Consider the following 20,866-nt stretch of genomic DNA (forward strand, 5'->3'; position numbering starts at 1 on the left):
AGGGGGGTGATTTTATTCACAAAATGCTGTGATTTTAGGAGGCACCACTCTGTCTAGGTTATGTTCGATCACGATGAGTCGTTTTGACTACATCACATAGAGACGATGGTCTGCTGTTTTCAAGGGACTTTTTCTGTAATCGTAAATCATTTTTATCTAGATCACATTTTTCAAGTGAGTTCTTTCCTGCTGGGAAATTGAAGACAAATAAATTGGTACATGATGTGAGCAGGTCAAATAAAATACTTTTGAATCCGCAATAAAACCCTCTGTATAAGGCACAAAATGTAGACTGTGAGCGGTATTAAGAATTTTGACTCGTCACTGAACGCTCCATCTTCAAGGGCAAGTATATGATTGACCTCAGGCAACTGCCGGGGGGCACTGCGGGACATCTTTATTTGATTTTCCAGTATCCTCTGTTGCTCATCCAATAATGTCCTTAGCATATGGTGACATCTGTTAATCCATCTGTAACATGTCCTGTTTCTTATTTGCTCCAGTACCTGTGTGAAATTCCTTTTAAACGAGTGGCATGTGTACATTTGTTTCCATTTTTGGTTTTATGAGAATTGAATTTGAAGATAAGACTTTCACCAGCAATCTTAATGCTAGGTCACATTCTCTCTGCTTTGCTGCTGCAAAGTTACCTTCCAAAATATTGCAAAAATAATACTACACATTATAATCCTTCATATTATGGCCCCACTGCCTGAAACCTTGCAGGTGCTTTTTTCCAGTGGTACTGTATATGGCACACACTGAGTGAAATTCATAGGAGGCAGGTTCAAGCATTGGTAGAAGAAAGGTACTACGTAGAAGAGCAAGGTCCTTCCGATTTTTACCTAACTGAGTTTATGGAAAGTTCATGCTGTTGTTTTAGCAGGAGTTTTGGACAGATGTCATGAAAAGTGGTGTCCTGAAGAATATATAAAACATCAGTAGACACATATGAAAATATTGATATTGTAGTACACAAATGTACACACGGGAGGCTGGTGAGATGTGTGCCAGTCATGATAGGGCACACATGCTTTATATATGGTTTATATATACATGCTTTATATATGGTTATTGACAGTATTAATACCCATCTGGAAGTGTTAATGTACATTTATTGCTCTTAGATATGCAGAAATATACTAGCTGCAGTTTAATTTTAATTAACCTCAAAATAAATAAGGATAACAATAGATTACTTTAACAAATAATAAATATAGATCATTACAGACTGAAATGTTACAAAAAAGCCAAGAAAAGGGATCCTTAATTATGACTCTCTCTTCAGTCTTTAATTATATCCCCCTCCTCCAGTCTGAGTCACCATCCGTATGCTGTTAATTACTTCTTTTGCATGCATAATACACTCGTTGTTGCCTGACATAGTTCTAACCTACATTTTGTTTTTCCCGTGTTTCACTTACTAACTCTTTTACTTTTGTTTGTCTGAAGTTAATTTACTCTCTTGCTACGTTTTTATCCTACAAGCTAATTTATTTGCTCTGTATTGGTTTCATTGTATCATTTGTTAAGGTACTGTTGTTTACTATGTTTTTATTAAATCTCTGTTGTAACATGTTTAATGAAATTGTCAAATAGTATTCATCTGAATCTCCATGTCATGATGTGCGTTAAGTAAAAATCAAAGATTATCCCATATCGTTGGACCAGCCTTAGAGAATGATGGGCCTCTACTGGGTGTGTTCTCTCAAAACACGTACTACAGTAGTGAATAGAAACAACGCTCATGGTTGGAGACATATGGGGCTCTACTGGAGAGGCTCCTAGGCATGGTACATGAACCCTTGAATAGGATGTCGACCTCAAACTAGAGACCCTGAAATCATCTGCTGGCCAGTGGAGGTGAATGCTCATCGTTGGGGTTTGGTGCTAGTCCCACTACCAGCTGATTCTTTCTATGTTGACACAGAAGCAGCATCATGAGTCGAAGCTGTTGCTTGCTAGTGCGTCATTTAAAATTTGTTGGGTATTACTTTTTGAAGTTCCTCGTCAGGGAACTGTAGAATTTTGACACATTGTCAGTCGGTTTTGAGAAGTCCAGACTATAACTTACCTAGCTAGATATATTTTTTGGGAGTGCCAACCACTACAAATGGTGGCACTACACTCCCTTGATTTATGACATGTGGAAATACCAAATATGTAAAAATAAAAGCATGCTATTCCAATGGCGTGCCTGTGTTGGTCCAAGTAATCCAGCAGTCATACCACTTCAAAGCATGAAAGTATAGTTAGAATTTAAAATATGGCACAACACTGTGAAATAAATTTTGCTTTTGAGGGGACTCAAAATATTTTTAAATTGGAAATACTTAATGAAGGGGAGGTGCCTTAACGCTGGGACACATTGCCTTATGAAATTGAGGTTTGAAAGTTATACTTGAAGATTATTGGGATAGGGCAGCAGTCGGCCCTCTGATGTCGCCACTTACCTTCTGAGCGAGTAAAGGGAGTATTTTATAGCTCATGGACTATACTGCCTTTCTGTAGTTATCGGCCCTGGGCCAGGATTAGCCTCTTCTAGGGAGAACATAGATGACTGTGCATGCTTAGGGACTCCTGCAAAATACCAGACAAAGGCAATGAGCCAGTGGGTGCTGATTCCAGGCCATTCTTTATTAATAAGATGAATCCTAAAAAAAAAAAAATAACTCAGTACATAATGTTTTGCAAATACCTGTCAACACGTTTGATGTGAACTCAATGCAATGCAATTCGATTGAATAGTCAGTTTTATACCAAGTGCAAATTTCAATGCTTCATTTGTGAAATAGCATCTCCCTTGCCCAAAGATTTTCTCAGGAGCACAGGGCAATGCTGGCAGATGTTCTGATTAACAAATAGGAAAAATGTTCTCTTGATTCCACCCCATGCCATTTTTTCCACCCCGATGCTCTCATGCCACTTTATTTTACTCTTGCAGACTTTTTTCAACCCTTTTTTGCCGTTTGCCACTGTTTATCAGTCTTTCTCTTTCTCTTCCTTCCCTGCCCTAATTTTGTGTTATTGTCTCTCTTGTTCTGGGGCAAAGTCTGAATAGGAAAAGAAAGTCACAGTCCCCAAAATGAGTACCGGTGGGACTCAGCTACAACCACCAGCTCAAATTAAGCACTGGCAAATTCATTTAAAAGATAGATTAATTATGTATCATTGATCTCAATTTATTTGATGGGCATAACTAAAATTCAGCCCAGACCATGACAAATTAAAGGGTACAACATCTGCAAAGATATATATGCAACGCTACAATTTATACATTTGTTACATAATAATAAATGGACTAGTTGCCAGATATACTGCTAGTTTTTCTTGTTGCAAACCCTCTAATTTGGTAATGCAGGGGATGATCCCAGAAACCCTTTTAAATGTGTTCTAACCACATTTTGTGATTCAGTAAAGTTTTTCGGGTGAGCAAAATGGGTTTTACAAATTATTACATAATAGCTAGAGATGTTGCTTCCAGATTGTGGATTTAACCTATGTTTCAATGGTTTGCAACCATGATTCCAGTTGCAACCCATTGATCACTTATTGACTTCCAAGATCGGGTGGTGCCTTTTTCACCAAACCGACAGAGTCTTCTTTCGACCCCTTTCTCTTTGGGGATCAAAGCAGCTGCTTCAGGGGGAGTAGGGAGTGGTCCACGAGTCCACTGCCTACTCTCACTGCAGTTTTCCAAAATTAAAACTTTCTTTTTTAAAGCCGCCCTGCTTCCTTCAAGGAACTAATTTAGCTTTAAAAACAAAAGGTTTTACATTTTCAAATACAATCACAGATATGGTGGTCTGTTGTCCCTTGCAGGCCACCACACCTGTGATTGTTACCAATCACAGGCAGTTGCACATAGTGACATGGTTAATGTATATCATTTAGGCATATCATTCTGCATTACTATGCGATTTTTATTTTATTAACTCACATATTACGTTAAGTAAAATAATGTTTTCAAAAAGTCAGTGCACAATTTGTGACCGCTTTTTTTGACTACTTTGCCAGTACATCTGGCCTTAGGTACGTAGTTTGTGTTGGACTATGACAAATGTAAAAAAAAAAATGCATCATAGTTTGAGATGATAAAATATCAAATAGACACATTATACCTACATGTAAATGTCCTTTTGGAGAACACAATAAGCAGTGTGCAATGCCCACTCTAAATCAGGTCAACATAGTATGTTCATACACTGAGGTAACAAATTATAGATCTATGGCATTTTAGAAGTCACAAACAAACAGCTGATTAGTCTAACATAGACGTCTCCCTAACAGTTCATTTTTAGGTACTCTTTTTTTACCCCTTTCCTATCTGATGTGCAGATACTTTGCGTGAGGTCAAACAGCTCTGGGTTGCCTAGTTCATCACAATCATTTTTGATGTAGGTTAACCATATTGTCTTATGACTTGCATCCAGGTTCAGATAATAATGATCTCCGGATTAAGGCCAGCCACAGGATAAATCAAAATTATAATCCATACAAGGATTAGGGCAACCTGAATCTTGTCTTCCAAATACCCTAGTTCTAATTCTTCTTTGCCGATGTAGTGTGAGATGCCTTGATGTATCCCTGTTTAGAATCCTGAAAAATGTGTTCTCTTTGACTTGCAAACTAAAAATATCTGTGGTACCCCAAATGACTGCTCCATATGTTACAGCAGGGACACACTAACTGCCATACCTAGTTGTCATAGTTTAGGTTTAAATCTGTTTTTTGAATTTCAAAAGATAAACAATGCAAACAATCTCCTCACCTACATCCACTGGTTGGTGAGGTTCAATAAAGAGGTAGGTTAACCAGTGGAAAGTGAAAAACCAGGCGGGTAGGCTGGCAGGAAGGGAGAGAAGGTAAGGTAGAACGTGATGTCAAGGGATGGAGAGTAGGGATCCACTCACCTACTCCCATTAGTAGGACATGCAGGGTGTTCTGTCTATGGGGTGGAGAGTACAGGATAAATTGTCACCTCTACACCTCAGGCAGTGCCGTGGTCCAAGTTTGTGAGGCAAAGTACCCGTAGACAAGCTGGACAGGATAGTTCCCTGAATTTGTGAGATTTGATCAAATTGCAGCAATTTGTGCTCCACTATCGCTGTGAGCTTTTCCATGCCAAGGAGTTCCAATAGTTTATCCTGCCAATACAGCCGTGACAGCGTCCTGTCTGTGCCCCACCTGGACAGTATGACTTGCTTGGCTGCAAAGAGGGCCGACTGTAGGGGGTAGGTTAGTGTGTTGGGAAGGCCCAACAAAATGTAATTGGGGACCGAGGTAGGTCAGTGGCATACATTTGATAAATATATGCCAGGACATCCATCCAGTATTGTTGTAATTTGGGGCAATGCTAGTGAATGTGTTTCAATGTGCCTAGATGTCCGCATTGCCTCCACACCCTGTTTCCAATTAGCTGTTCTAGCCAGGCTATAATAAAAATACTGTGTAATTTTAAGTATAGTCTCCTTACCAGAGGTGCTACAGGCAAACATGCTGACTCATTGTAAGATGTCAGGACACTCCTTAGGTGTAAAGGGGAACTCACATTCTAAATCCCATCTTTGCTGTGTTGGAGATTTGGTAGATGCTATCGGGGCATCAGAGAGGAGGCTTTTGTCTGTGTAACGGGTAAGGAGCCATTTCTCAAAATTTGCAAGGGGTCAACTGGCATGCGGATGTATGGGTGGCTGTGTAACCTTGTTCCGAATGGCAACGTACTGCCATTGAGCACTGGGAGGGACACTATAATTAGACTGGACCTGTGCAAAGTACATAAGTCTATCTTGGTCAAATCGGCCCCCCACCCTCTTACAACTGGCTTTTTGCCACTGTGAAAATGCAGTCCCCTGGAGAACCAGAGGGAAGTCTGGATTTCCAATGATTGGTGCCTACGATGAGATGCGGGTGGAGAACGTCTGTGTCAACTGTACCTTGTCTCATAGGTTCCTACTGTCACCCTAACTATGGGAGAGATATGAATGCCCAGCGGCCAATGTGGCTTGGGAAGCCACTGCACTTTCCATATGTGGACCCCAGCTACCGCCTGGTCTACAACATACCGGTACTTCCCAGTGTGAGGCTTAGACCACCCCACTAAGTATCTGATTTGTGCCACCTGATAGAACCGCGCCAAGAGTGGAATTCCTAAACCACCCTCTACCCGAAAATGCTATACCTGTTTCTTTGCCATGCATGCCTTTCTACCATTGCATATGTAGTCTTCAATTAGATGCTGCAGCTTACCAATGACTTGTGGGGGGGGATGCAGTGTAATGTCTGAATAACCTAGAGTATCTTGGGTAGTAAGGTCTTTATAACTGCCACAAGCCTTACCAGCCAAGAGAGGGTGCTTCCCTTCCAAGATTGTAAATCTAATGGGGCAGTGGAAAGCAAATTGGCATAACTGCACTCTGTTGCACGCTCTGATGTGGGGTATATTTGCAGGCCTAGGCATGTGACCCCATGGGTGGCTTAGGGAAAGGGTAAGAGGTGCTCGAGTTGGAGTTGGTCAGCTCGTGGGATGATAAGTTTAGGAGCGTGGGATTTCTGGAGGTTTACCTTAAAGCCCGAGGCTTTTCCAAATGCCTCTAACTCCTGCATCAGTGGAGGGAGGGATGTAAAGGGTTGTGTAACATCTATCATGATATTGTCCGAGTATAAAGTGAGTTTATGTTTCGTGCCTCCCATTGTGATGTCTGCTATGTGTAGGTGTCGCTGTACTCTTTTAGCAAACAACTCCATATAGAGAGCAAAAAGGAGTGGTGACAGGGGACATCTTTGTCTAGTGCCTTAGGCTACATTGAAGGGTTACGACATTAGCGCATTAACTCTGGCTGTAGGGTTAGTGTAACTGCACCATATCCCGTGCTGTAATCAGGCACAGAGACTTGTCTTGGCCAGGATCAGCTGTAGATTCGGCCAATACACGTGGTCAAACACGTTTTCGGCATCGACTGAGAGTAGGAGCAAGAGCGCTGAATTGTATCTATGGGATGGCAGAGGTGTTTCGTATTGTTGCAGCAGCCCCTTTTGGGAATAAACATGGCCTGATCAGATTCAACCTGGTCCTGCATATAAGGGGCAAGGCGGGCCACCAATATACCGGAAGAAGATCTGAAGATCTTAGCATCAACATTTAACAATGAGATGGGGCGATATGAAGAGCAAAGCGCTGTGTCCTTTCCGGGTTTGAAGAGCACCGTAATATTATCTTCCTCTCATAGTGTTGTGAGGGAACCAGAAGCGCTAAAAGAGTTACAGAGGTGGGCCAGGAGAGGGGGCCAGGGAAGCCACAAATACGTTATAAAAGTCAGAGGTGTAGCCATCTTGGCAGGCTCTTTAACTGGCTGCAGGTGAGTTATGGCCATGAGCATTTCATTGGGATGATAACTCTGTCTAATTGTAAAGCATTGTCTTCAGGGATGCGGTCTGTGGGGACCTGTGCTAAGAAGGTTTCAGCGTACCCTAGCTCAAGTGCCTCCACTGCAAATAGTGTAGAGTAAAAGTGTCCAAATTTGTGAGCAATATGCAAATCCTGGTACATCCTTCTGTACTTTGACCCCTCAATCTCTCCTATTCTTTGTACTTAAGTACATAGCCGATGTGTCAGAAGGTGCCCCAATGCATAATTGTCTAAATAGTCCTGGGACGTGGCAGTCTCCGGGAGTGCATGTGGGAAGGAGCCCCTTCACTCATATTTTTGGCACTATAACTCTGGAGAGGCTGCGTACCCCCCTGCATCTCCAACATTTAGGCCCAGGGAGGTGGCAGTCCCCCAGGCTGCGTGGCCCGCGCAGGCCCCTGCATCATTATTTTTGATCGCCCACAGAAACTGGCCCACCTGGGTGCTTAAAGAAAATAAAGCACGGGAGCCCGCGCATTGTTTAAAAAAAAGTTTTCGGCCGGATTGGCGGATCAAATGCAAATCCTGCCAAAATGTTTTTATAAAATGCATTTTTTGTTCTTCGGGTTCGCATTGGGACTCCCTGAGCAGGCCTGCGGATCAGGGTGTTTCTAGCCTGCCCCCTTTTCTTGTTTCCTAACCTTTTTTCTTGTGACTCAGTTCAACCGAGTCACAAGATGGCTGCCAACACTGCCTGGTTTGAAATGTTGGCAGCCAATCAGATTGTAAGTAGAGATCGGGAGGGTTCACGGATCCTCCGCGTCCCCATTTGGATATCTGAGAAATAACTACATTTCTCAGGAACTACTGAATGTAATTATACCATTTAACAAAAAGAGTGCTTTCTGAACCAAGAGATACCTTTTTTGCCAAATTTGGTGTAATTCTGTTCAGCAGTTCGGGCTATAGCCGTGTCTAAAGTTTCCTACAGAAATTAAGATGGAGAAAATGCGTTTTGGGACCTCCCTTTTTCTCGGACCGCTTGATGAATAACCAAGAAACTTTCAACACAGCAGCTGACCTGACCCCCACATTAGTTTTGAAAATTTCGCGAAGATTCCTCAAACGACACCAAAGATATTGGCAAATAAAAAAATGCTAGGTCCTAACTATAACTACCTACTGGTGACCACCAATAGGTAATGTATATATATATAAACATTCGAATCGGTCGAAACCAGGAAGTGTCGGCCGCCATTTTGTCTCTCGCAGTCTGAGGGGGTGAAAAAAAAAGGTGGAGAACGTGAAAAGGGGGCAGAGTGGACAGTTCCTGACCCCCTAGCCTTGGTCAGGGGTTCACAGAAGGACCCCCAAGGGAGAAAAAAACATTGTTTTTTTTTTTAAACCGCGAGGTGCGTGCACCGCGCGCGCACGGCACTCACTGTGAACCGTGGGCGCGACAGCGCGCGCACGGTGTGCGCACCTCGCGATTTAAAAAAAATAAATAAATTCACGGTGCGCGCACGGTGAAAAACCTGAAAAAAAATATAAATTAATAAATACATAACTTAGCATTTAAAATACCGTACAAATTCACTGAAAAAAACATAGGTTTCACACACGTTATAGGTACGAATTAGCATTTAAAAAACCTTGCAAATTCACTTAAAAAACCATAGGTTTCACACATGTTATAGTTAGCTGGACATTTCACTCGTAAAAAACCAATGAAATTCCCCCGTTATAGTTAGTGCAGGCAACTATAACTCACGCGACCGCAATCCTCTGCTGATGACGTCAGATATTACATCACTGATGACATATGTGTCTTTATGAAAAATAAATATTTGTAATATATGTATAGCTAAAGATTAATGGAAGAAGACATGGGTAAATAAGTGTCTAAATACAGTGATGTAATATCTGACGTCATCAGCAGAGGATTGCGGTCGCGTGAGTTATAGTTGCCTGCACTAACTATAACAGGGGAATTTCATTGGTTTTTTATGAGTGAAATGTCCAGCTAACTATAACATGTGTGAAACCTATGGTTTTTTAAGTGAATTTGCAAGGTTTTTTAAATGCTAATTCCTAACTATAACGTGTGTGAAACCTATGTTTTTTTCAGTGAAAATATATATATATATATATATATATATATATATATATATATATATATATTACCTACTGGCGGTCGCCAGTAGGTAGTTATAGTTAGGACCACGTTTCCATAGGAAATCCGCAACATTCTATTTTGAATAACTTTGGCGCCGGTTGACGAATCCTCGCGAATTTTTCAAAATAGGTGGGGTGCTACGCTCCGCTCCTACCCTGAAAGTCTCGGGGGGATTCGTCAAGCAGGGGCTGAGATAAAAGGGGGGTCCCAAAACGCGTTTTTCCCATGCATTTTTCCATAGGACCTTTAGACACAGCTACAGCCCGAACGGCTGAACAGAATTACTTGAAATTTGGCAGAGAGGTAGTCCTCAGGTCAAGGAAGTGCCTTTTGTAGGTTTGGTGTAAATCTGTTCAGTAGATTCTGAGAAAATAGCCTTTAAATCAATATATATATCTGAGCCAGCGTACGGTGCGCTTACGGTGCGCTTACCGTACGCGTACGGTGGCGTGCGCGAGCGCGATTCTGATTGGCCCTTAGATCTTAGTAAACATTCGAATCGGTCGAAACCAGGAAGCGGCGGCCGCCATTTTCTCTCTCGCACTCTGACAGGGGGTTGAAAAACCAAGTGCAAAAACATGTAAAGGGGCTGTTTACACAGCTCCCAAGCACCTAGCCATGTCGAGGGAGTCCCCAACGATCCCCCAAGTGAAAAAATGCAATTTTAATTTGTTCGAAAATTTCGCCGATTACGCTTACCGTACACGTACGGTAAGAAATAATAATAAAAAAAAAAATATCCACATTCTCCCCAACTTAGCATTTAAAAAACCGTACAAATTCACTGAAAAAACCATAGGTTTCACACACGTTATAGTTAGGAATTAGCATTTAAAAAACCTTGCAAATTCACTGAAAAAACCATAGGTTTCACACATGTTATAGTTAGCTGGACATTTTACTGATAAAAAACCAATGAAATTCCCCCGTTATAGTTACTGTAGGCAACTATAACTCACGCGACCGTAATCCTCTGCTGATGACATATGTGTCTTTATGAAAAAAAAATATTTGTAATATATGTATAGCTAAAATTTAATGGAAGAAGACATGGGCAAATAAGTGTCTAAATACAGTATTAGCATCAGCAGAGGATTGCGGTCGCGTGAGTTATAGTTGCCTACAGTAACTATAACGGGGGAATTTCATTGGTTTTTTATCAGTAAAATGTCCAGCTAACTATAACATGTGTGAAACCTATGGTTTTTTCAGTGAATATATATATATATATATTCCCAGTCTGTAGAAGAGCAGTTTGTGAATAGCATTCTGCTTGCTCTTTTTCAGATGGATGTCTGCCCCTTCCTACACCACTCATTAACCCTCCCTTAATTCAGCCTTCCTCTTCCTAAAACCCCTCCCCTTCTGTTTCCCAGAGTGTCACATCCTCAATGTGCACTGCTTCTGGTCTCGCAATTGTGCCGGAGAGGGAGCACCCTCAGGCTGCGACCTTGCCTTCCCCAAGTCTTGCCATCTCCTGATGCGCTGCTTCTTCTCTATCCATGCAGCTTATTCGACGTGGCCAGGACGGACGATTCGTGGTGCTGGTGTTCTTCATATGCAGGCATTTTCGTACTACAGGGGGCCTGCGCCTCGGACCGCCCTTAGAAATGTTCCCTATGTTTAATGCTCAGTAGACAAAGCACCACTGGTCTGGGGAGGGATCCCAGCAGCGGGCATCTCCCTGGGACCCTATGGGCTCGCTACCCCTGGTACTGCGGGGAGAGACCCACTGGGGCCAACACCTGGGCAAGCCATTTCCCCAAGAAGGGAACTGGGTCTCAGCCCTCCGCTGTCTCAGGGAATCCCACAAGCTGGAGGTTACTGCTGCCGGAATGGCCCTCAGAATGTTCTGCCCTGTCCTCCAGCTCCTGCACCTTAGCCACCAGCATGCAAACTTGCCCCACGAAATCTATTACTTTGGGCTGCAAGCCGTCAAGTGTGCTTTACATCTGAGTACCCCAGCCAGCCAGCTTCTTTTGGTCATCTCACAGCAGGTTTAGGTTAATTGCCACAACATCGATCTGGTTGCACAGATCTTGGCGTGTTTCTGCAAAAGCTGCCAGGATTTGGTCAAATTTGTCACCTGAAGAGGGTTCCCCACTATCATGGCTCTGCATATCAGGGGAATTTACCCCTTGGTGCCCCAATGAATGGGTATAAGAACCCCCATGCCTTCCCACATCTCACTGCGGGTACTTCAGCCGGGTTAGATGACCTAGGATGGTGGTGGCATGTAAGAAGGGGTGGCAAGACTACCCTCAACCTGCGTAAGAGTATCAGGCAACCAGTCCAGTATAGCAGTGCGGCCGCAGAGGGCCTCCCACTGCAAGGCAGCATTGTAAACAAAGAGGGGAGAAGGAGAGGAGTCAGCACCCCCACACCTCAATCCTCACACTAGAAGCAACCGAGAACATACCAACAGCAGTGGGACTGTGGCCATATTCCAGTGCAGGGGCCTGTCACGCTGCACAGTAGCACTGAGGAAGAAGAAATGTAAAGAGGCAAGGCCCACCACTGCCACTTCCACGGTATAAAACATGTCCTCTTAAATCCACACTGTGGGGGGTTGCAGGTTGGTATCAACAGAATCAGGCCTCCATGTTCCTGTGAGGATGTTGTATCGGCCAAGCGGCATACCATTGAGGGTTGCACCTCTCTCCACCCTCAGCAATGTGACAGGGGTAATAAGGGGAAATGGGCACAAGCAGTCTCAGTCCCCCCTGCCACCCCACCACCGCAGCCTCAACTCTCGGAGCCCTGCTCCTCGTTGGCCCTTGTTTGGTCTGCCTGTGTCTGGGCCTTTGCCTATAGGCAGGCCCCAGCAATTCCAGGGAGTTTATGAACCTGTGGAGCCTGCTAGCCCCAGCAATCTCCTGAGGAAGTGCCCGCTAGTCAGCTGCACTCATCGCCACCTACAGGCCCAAGCTCTCTGCAGCAACTCCTCCACCAGCCACCGGCACTCAGTCTCACCAGCAGGGTTACTCTTGCACCCTCCATATGGGAGCAGGGCACTCAGTGTCTCTGTGGGCCTACAGCCATGCCCCCGGTGCACTGCTCATCTGGCTTCTGCCCCCTCTGGGCCTGCCGCTTGGTGCTGTAGGCCGCCGCCGTTCTCAGCGCAGCAAGGCTAAACTCTCGACCCCCGTCACCACGTCTTCATGGGGGGAGGTGTATAGTAGGCAAGGAGAAGCACCTTCATGCCCCCGCACCACCGTGGCGGGCCATCTGTGCCCAAGCGGGACTCCCAATCCAGGTCCTGGTCCAGAACACAACGAGGCCTCCTGTCTACCAGCACCCAACAATCCCAGGCAGAGTTTGGGGCCATCAACACGGCTCCCTGAATTCCTGCGGGCGCACGCTTCACTCTTGGCCCATAGCAAAGGCAATTGTGCAACAACAGCAGGAAGGCTGGCTCCGGATCATGGCTCAGGACATGGAGCTCTCCCAGCTCACATCCACAATCTTGCCACAGTCGGCCATGCCCCCTATCACATTGGTTCAATAAATATTGAAAACTTCCCACTGTGTATTCCTTATATATTTTTCTACGAGAGCACGAGTAACTAAGCAAAACAGATTCTAGATCGGTTACTACGATTCCTGGGGGGTCCAGGTTGTCATGTTTAGGGGTTGCCAGTATCATTTGCTTCCTACCTAGTTTTACGGGTGCTCATGGTGGCACTATGAGCTAGCTGGCCTATAGGAGGACATATCCTGAAGAGGGCATGGAATCAGTCTGGTACCATCCGAACGGTTATGCTATGCGCAAACGCGTAGTTCCTACCATTGGGTGGAAACTTCACGACAAACATGAACATACAAAATACCTTTTAGTAAGAAGCAGCGTAAGTAAAATAATTGGAAAGTTCTGCAAGTTTACTAGCCATACGAATCCCTAATAAAAGCATTTAAAACAGTAAGCACATGTGGGTTTTGCATAATGTGGATTATATTGTTTTATGTAAATAGCATTCAGATAAGGCACACATTTGAAGGGAGATCCAGACAAACTAGCCTGTCTTACACAGGTGGGGTGGTGAGACCTCACCCAATTTAACCTTTTTTAACAAAGAATAATAGCACCTAAGGATTGAGCTGCTACGGAATGTAGTACACTGACTTGACACTGCCATTAAAAAAAAACCCTATGCCTATTTGAATATAAACCACATTGCTAATTGTACCTTACCATTTCAAAGTTTGCGATGAATTGTAGCAATCACTGTGGTTTGTTTTTCCAATGTGTATACATTATTTTGATTCTTTAACTGAAGCCCAACTAAAGCACATTTCACTCTCAGAAGAACCAGACTAGTTCTGGCATAAGTCGTTGTATTTTTTAGAAATATTAGTTTGACAGGCATTCATGCTGTCATGGCTTGTAAGGCCTGGCCCCGTAATTTAGCACTTCTTGAAAGTTCATCATTCTGCGCAGCTAATAGAGTAAATGTGATATATCATAATAATGAATGAGTCTAGCTATCTTAGAGTAGTTTGACTGTGTACTCCAAGGTACAGTTGGACTCTAATTGATTGTAATTCTGTTTCCCCTCATCACACAATTTCCTCGTTTTTATGCTAAAATTTCTTCTGCACATAGAAACCCAATATTTCAGTAGACTATGACCCTGCGTTTAAATTTGCCTAAAATTGATACCCCTAAAAGCATTTGCATGTGAAACATAAACAAAAGACAGTATATTTTTTAGCACTTCAAAATGATTTTTATAATGGGTGCGAATTGTAAGAAGATAATTAATATTACTTTACTTTATTTTATAGGGAACCATGAATCCATATTGTGTGCTCTGGGATGAGTCAAAATCGTAAGTGAGAAAACCCTTAGTTTCATTGCAAATTAACATATATGAACTAGTTATCTGTTTTTCTGCTGTTTACCAACTTTTGTAATTATGAATCTTTAAGATCAATAATGCTTTTGTGGTGTAATACGAGTACACACTATAAATATCACAAAAGAGATATGTTTAATTTTGGTTTGCAATTTGAGTTTACCACTGTTGCATACTCTAGTCATTCGCTAATATAAATGAAGGATTATTTGGAAAGTTAGATTCAAGAAAGAGAGTTTGTGTAATCCCTTATTGAAAATGTTTATGCCCCACTAATAAAAAGTTGAATCAGTATTACAAAACCATTCATAGCTAATTTGGCTGTTATGTGCATTATCACACCGTTATCCGGACCAGTATACAATAAAAAACGATGCATGGAAATTTGCTGCAAAGCATGTTCATAACGATCACATAAAAAAATGACCGCTGCACTATGCTACGCGTGTTTGCACTGTGCTACGTGCAATTTGCGTAGTGTGAAGTAGTGCAAACTTCGCAAACTACGCAAGCGTAGCGTAGTGCTTTGTCCAGGCTTAATTATTACATGTTCACAAACAATCAGCTTCATCAGGCTTTACGTTTCCATGTCGAAAATTGCATCATATCCTACAGTTTTCTGTCACAAGCGTCTGCCATTTGACAGTCCTCTCAGAATGATAAAGGTTTGAATAACTTCTAATTAAATAGTGTGACGTAATCAGCACAGACTGACAATTTGGAATCACATCTATTCCTACCCAATGCATTGGAAACTACCGAACTAAAGGTAGTTGCTATAAGGTATAGGATTCTCTGTTTACGGTCATATGTTGTTTTTCTCAGGGGTAGGGCAATAACAAGAATGATAAGTGTTTGAGGAATAAATGTGGGAAATGGTGTTTCTTTCTTCATGTCTTTCCATGGAGGTTTAAACTGTTTTCAGCTTCTGAAATTGGCAAGTGATCAACAAACACCTTTAATTAAGATGGGCCCAATGACTCCTGCTACCTGGCTCATCTGAATGCATGTGCCACTTGTAATTGAGGCCTATGAAGACTAAACTATGTGCCAGAGTTTTTCCAGGAAAACATATAGATGCTGTAGAAAAGACATGGTTTCGGATGTGATTGCAAAGGAGTCCGTGTAAGTGTAGCTATATTTTTTTTAGCAAAGTTTTATATAGCGCGAACGTGACCCAAATCCAATCAGGTATCAGAGCGCTTTACATAGCACCAGTTACGTTACATGAGGACATACATTCATTTTTTTTTTTTTATGTTAGGCACGGGGAGATTAAGTGATTTGCCCAGAATCACAGGAGGTTTAGCGTCGTTACCGAGACTGGAACCCAGTTCCCCCAGGTCCGAGGTAGAGCGCCCTAACTGTTAGGACAACTCCTCTCCCCAAATCTTATCTCTTAGCATACCATTTTTATTTATGTTTGACTGTTTTGTAGACCTGTAGATGGGTTGATTAATAGTGCATATTTGTATGAATGATTAGGTGTTATCAAGAGAGTGCAAAGTTAGAAAGGATAGCAAGTATTTTGTTGTGTCTGATTGGTCACTGGAATGCTGTGTTTATTTAATGGTTCATGGACTTTTTTAGTTAAAAGTGTATTGAAATGACTGTTAGGTGATTTGAGATTTTGTTTGTAGGACAACATTTTTCTTGACAGAGCTCTACCTAACATTGCTTTACATATGAATATATTGATGATTTGTAAGGCAAGCCATACAGCATTATAGGTTGCTTTGGATTGTAACTGAACTGACCTGGACTATTTTGTTGTGGGGAGTGAAATGCAAAATATGAGAGCAGCTGTGCCTTCAGTTGCTCGTTTCTATGCACTTTAGGGTATTTCCATGTAAAATGTTATCATCATGTTTTGGGCTTTGTTTCTAATATGCCAACAGTGTTGGTCTTGCTCACAATATTTGCCAAGCCCGATTTACAGCAAAGTGTAGGTCAAAGAAGATGTCATGATATTTGAGCAAGTGTTGCTTTCCCCCGAATGATAGACTTGGTTACTAGGACAACTATAGTGGTCTTGGATGAGGTGGTCCAGTTAGTATGCAAGTTCGTAGCAAAGCAGTTTTCTGACTGTTTTTGAAACAGCACAGAATAATTATTTTCTTGCTTTCGTCTTTAGAGGTCATACTCTTAAATACTCCTCAAAGGAGGATGGCATAGACAAACATCAATTGCTGACTGCGGTTCAAGACAGCACCTTTAAAGATTCTACAAAGGCGAAGCAATACCATGTAGAAATTAAGCCTTAACAACTATTGTACTGAGATGCACTAATACATTTAATAATGCTATCTTTGGCTAGCAAACACCAAGACATTTAATTATTAGACTTGGTAATACTTATTAAAAGCCCAATTCACCGGTGAAGTCAGATATTTATCTGAATTCACCAGTGAATTAAAGGAAAGGGTACATTTAGAAAGTTACATTTCCTCTGCATATAGCCTCTAGAAGCTAATTTGCATTCACATTCACTAGCAGCCCTCTGAGTGTGGAACTCTAAATGAGGTGTGAAAACTGCTCCTAGAGCAAAGGCAAGGGTCTGGGTATGGGTTTCTCTTTCTCTAGCAAAATTACCCTTTTAGGGGTGCTTAGAAATTTGATTAACTTCAAAATATCTTCCCTGTCACAGGCAAATGTTGCTTAATAGCTGGGCATACCAATTTATTTGTTCACCAAATTAGATAGGGTCCAATCCTAGAGTGGAGAGAGCTGCCCCAAGAGCTGGTTTGACCACAGAGGAGGGGTTACTCATTTTCTAGCTACACCTCCTGGATGAGCACACAGGCTCTACACAAAGAGAGAAGGGTTTCACCATCTTGGATTTAGGAAGAGAGGTTAGAGATGGGAGAAGTGCTAGTAATCACCCCTACTCACAAGCTAGTGCCTTAAAACTAAATAAATGTGGCACCACCGGCACCTTCTTCACAACATTCTGAATCCATTGAAGAATAGAAGGACTGCACCTGCTGATTGAAACATGTGAGGAGACCTGAAGGCCTGGACCTGTTTCCACTTCTACACAGGATAAAAATGTATATTCCAATGGTCAGAGGAGGGTTTTCTCATTTCCCTGGCTACACCTGGGCACACAGGCTCCGCAAAAAGGCAGAAAGGTTCACCACTTTGGATTTAGGCAGAAAGGAACACTGTTGGATTGTTTGCAGTAGATCAAAGTGGAACTGCAGCAAACGTGGGTAGGGTTACCCTTGCAGCTTTTCCTCTAATTGATAGGGGGGGTGCTAGGAGTCACTCCCACCCACAAGCTAGTGCCTGTCATTAATGTGGCATCCTGGGGAACCTTCTTCAGAACACTCTGAATCTGTGCAAGAATAGAAGAAGGACTGTACCTGCTGATTGAGAACAGTGACTACAGCTAAAGGGCTGGACCTGTTCCCACTAGTATCCAGGATAAATAACTGTGCTCCAAGGATCAGTTGGCTGACCTCCTTTTATGCTATGGGGCCACAACAAGCTGCAAGAAGCCAGAACTGTAACCGAGCTAGCCGTTTTTAAGAAACTCCTTAAAACTTGGCTATTCTGTCATTAACTTAGCCATCTTCAAGAAGCAGCTTAAAACCTGGTTTTCCGCTGTGAGGGGTGTCAGTTGTGTTGAAAGGGAGTATTTTAGTGCCGGCCCACTCATGTTGAGTAGCTATGCGCTCTATAAATGTATTCATTCATTCATTCATTTCCTGTAGTCCTCATTTCACTAGTTCCAACTGGACCTGTTGTGGACCCTGCTTGTGGCTTCTGCTAGAGTGAATCTTGACCCCCCCAAGTGTTGTGCCTGAGGTCATGGAACCCTTGGCTGTTTCAAAGTGCACTCCTCCCAACATCCTGGGTGAAGGCACCAAAAATATCTGACTAGCTGGAGTACTTCCCTGGGCACAAAGTTTTGAATTTCCATCTCAAAGCTTTCCCCCTTTAAACCAACTGCTTCAGCAGTCCCTCAGGCAACTTTTATCCAATGTCATGGAGCACGTCTCTGATGCACCCTGTTGCCTTGCCCCGCTGAAGGATTTTGACTTCCAGAGAAAAGACTATGTTCCAAAGTTAAACATTCAACTGGGTTGAGCCTGGTTGAATTTCATGAGCCACCCCCACCCACACGGCGGGACACACACTCAACCCCATCTTTGCCGAAGGAAACAACAGTCGCTTCAGTCACACCACGCAACCTCTCTGGATGAACCACCATTGCATCCACTTCCCCTTCTTGAAACCCACCGCACACAAGCCAATGCCATGCCCCCACACAGAAACAGGAGCAAGATCACGAAGAACACCTCACTTTCGCTCTCAGTCGCACTCTTCCCCCCACTACGACCGACTCCAACTCCACAGCCAACAACCTCCACCAATTGATCAACGACTGCGAAAAAATGCTTGCCCCCTCCAGAACTCCTACATATAACACAACACAAATGCCACCTGCGGACCAACAAGAATCGAGGCGCTCATGCCAATGACTGGAGAAAGCACAGAGGAATAGCAAAACCCCTGAAGCACGCACCGCCTACAGGGCCGCTATGACAGTACACCACCAACTCATCAGATCTACGAAGAGAAACTTCATTCAGGACAGAATACTCTCCAACTCCCACTACTCCAAGGAACTCTTCAACATCATACAAGAATCACCAGACCCCATAAAGAAACCTCTGATGTCCCTCCCTCCTAGGACATCTACAACAAACTCAGCTCCTTCTTCCACCATAGGATAAGGACACACTAAGACAACTTCGATGACCAAGACCAAATTACCGACCCAACATGATCCACCAGCGACGCCAACCAGCTGACCCTCCTCACTTGGGCCCCTGTCACCACAGAATACACTGCAAAGACTATGAAGAGCATCCACTCCGGAGCACCCACTGACCCCTGCTGCCGCACATCTTCCACAGAGCTGCCTCTGCCATCGCCCCAGCACTACGACAGACAATCAACTGCACCCTCGAAACAGGCACGTTTCCCAATGACTGGAAATGAGCCGAAGTCAAACCCCTCCTCAAGAGGCCCTCCACAGACCCGACGGACCTAAAGAACTACAGGCCCATCTCTCTCCTCCCCTTCGCTACCAAAGTCACAAAGAAAAGACCCAGCCATCGCACTTCATTGAAACCAACAACATCCTTGACTCATCCCAAACCGGGTTCCGCAGCAACCACAGCACGAGACCACCATCTTAGCTAGCTGCCACAGATGAAATCCGCATACTCCTCGATCAAGGCCACATTGCAGCCCTCATCCTACTAAACCTCTCAGCAGCTTTCAACACCGGTTCCCACCGCACACTAGCAGCCAGACTCCACAACGCCGGCATGCAGGGATCTGCCTTATACTGGATCTCCTCCTTCCTTTCCGGAAGAACACAAAGAATAAGACTCCCGCCCTTCCTCTCCGAACACACCGAGATCAGATGCGGAGTACCCCATGGATCCTCCCTCATTTCATGCTCTTCAATACCTACATGGCCCCCCTGGCAACCATCGTCAGAAATCATGGACTCCGCATAGTATCCTACGCCGACACTACCAAGCACAGTTTCCTGGAAGGAATGAGGGACGTCTCATCCTGGATGAGCAGCAGCTCCCCGAAGCTCAACTCAGAGAAAACAGAAGTCCTCGTCCTCGCATCCACCCCCGCCGCATGGGACGACACCTGGTGGCCTTCCACCCTCGGAAATCTTCCCATCCCCACGGACTATGCCCGCAACCTCGTCTTCATACTCAACTCCTTTCTCACCATGAAGCGACAGATCAAACCCAACTCAGAGCTGCCCGAACCCCCTCTCCCAGTGCCTTGAGACCCCCACAGGTGATTAGTGCGCTTTATAAATCCCTGATTGATTGATTGATTGATTGACACTCCATTGCATTCTGCTTCAAATCGCACATTGGTCCAGCTCTGCCATGACCAGTTGACCCGCATTGGCACTTAACACTTTTTGGTTCTAGTTTTATTTAAAACTTTGCAAATTCATATCTCCCCTTATTGTTTTTTTGTTGTTTAAGTTCTATTTTTTTCATTAAATTACTCTGTATTGTTTATATTTTTATGAATTGGAGTGGCATTCTAATGTGTTCTGTTGTGTTTTATACTTTTTAACTGTTTTATTACTTCTAAATATTTTACACATTTTCTTTAGTTACGCTTGTTTGCTCAGTGCCATAGATACAAAAGGTAAAGCTCAGGTCTAAATTAAAGAAACCTTTAATAGACCTAGCCAGATAGTGACATTATTGCTTGTGGTGTGCTCTTATCCACCCCAAATAATAATCCACTTTCTCACACACATAACACAGCTCAGAAAAGCACATATTTTAACGCAACAGAATAAATGTGTAATTCCTGTGGTCAATATGTATAAGTATTTATTTCCCGTAATTATACATCGTTTGGCACAAATCTTACTGTAAACAGCATTAAAAAATGAAAACTTAATCCTATCTGCAAACAATAAAA

General features: G+C 43.3%; 1 protein-coding gene across 4 annotated transcripts in view; it reads left to right on the forward strand.

Moving 5' to 3' along the window:
• ADGRB3 (adhesion G protein-coupled receptor B3) overlaps window positions 1-20,866 on the forward strand; it is a 1,641,523-nt gene that overhangs the window by 1,087,630 nt on the left and 533,027 nt on the right. For all 4 annotated transcript variants that reach the window (XM_085610901.1, XM_085610903.1, XM_085610902.1 and 1 more), the window contains one exon: window positions 14,310-14,353. In XM_085610901.1, the coding sequence (XP_085467027.1) occupies window positions 14,310-14,353 (44 nt within the window). The remainder of the gene's footprint in view (window positions 1-14,309; window positions 14,354-20,866) is intronic.

Source organism: Triturus cristatus, chromosome 6 (genome assembly GCF_964204655.1).
Source record: "Triturus cristatus chromosome 6, aTriCri1.1, whole genome shotgun sequence".
Taxonomy (NCBI): domain Eukaryota; kingdom Metazoa; phylum Chordata; class Amphibia; order Caudata; family Salamandridae; genus Triturus; species Triturus cristatus.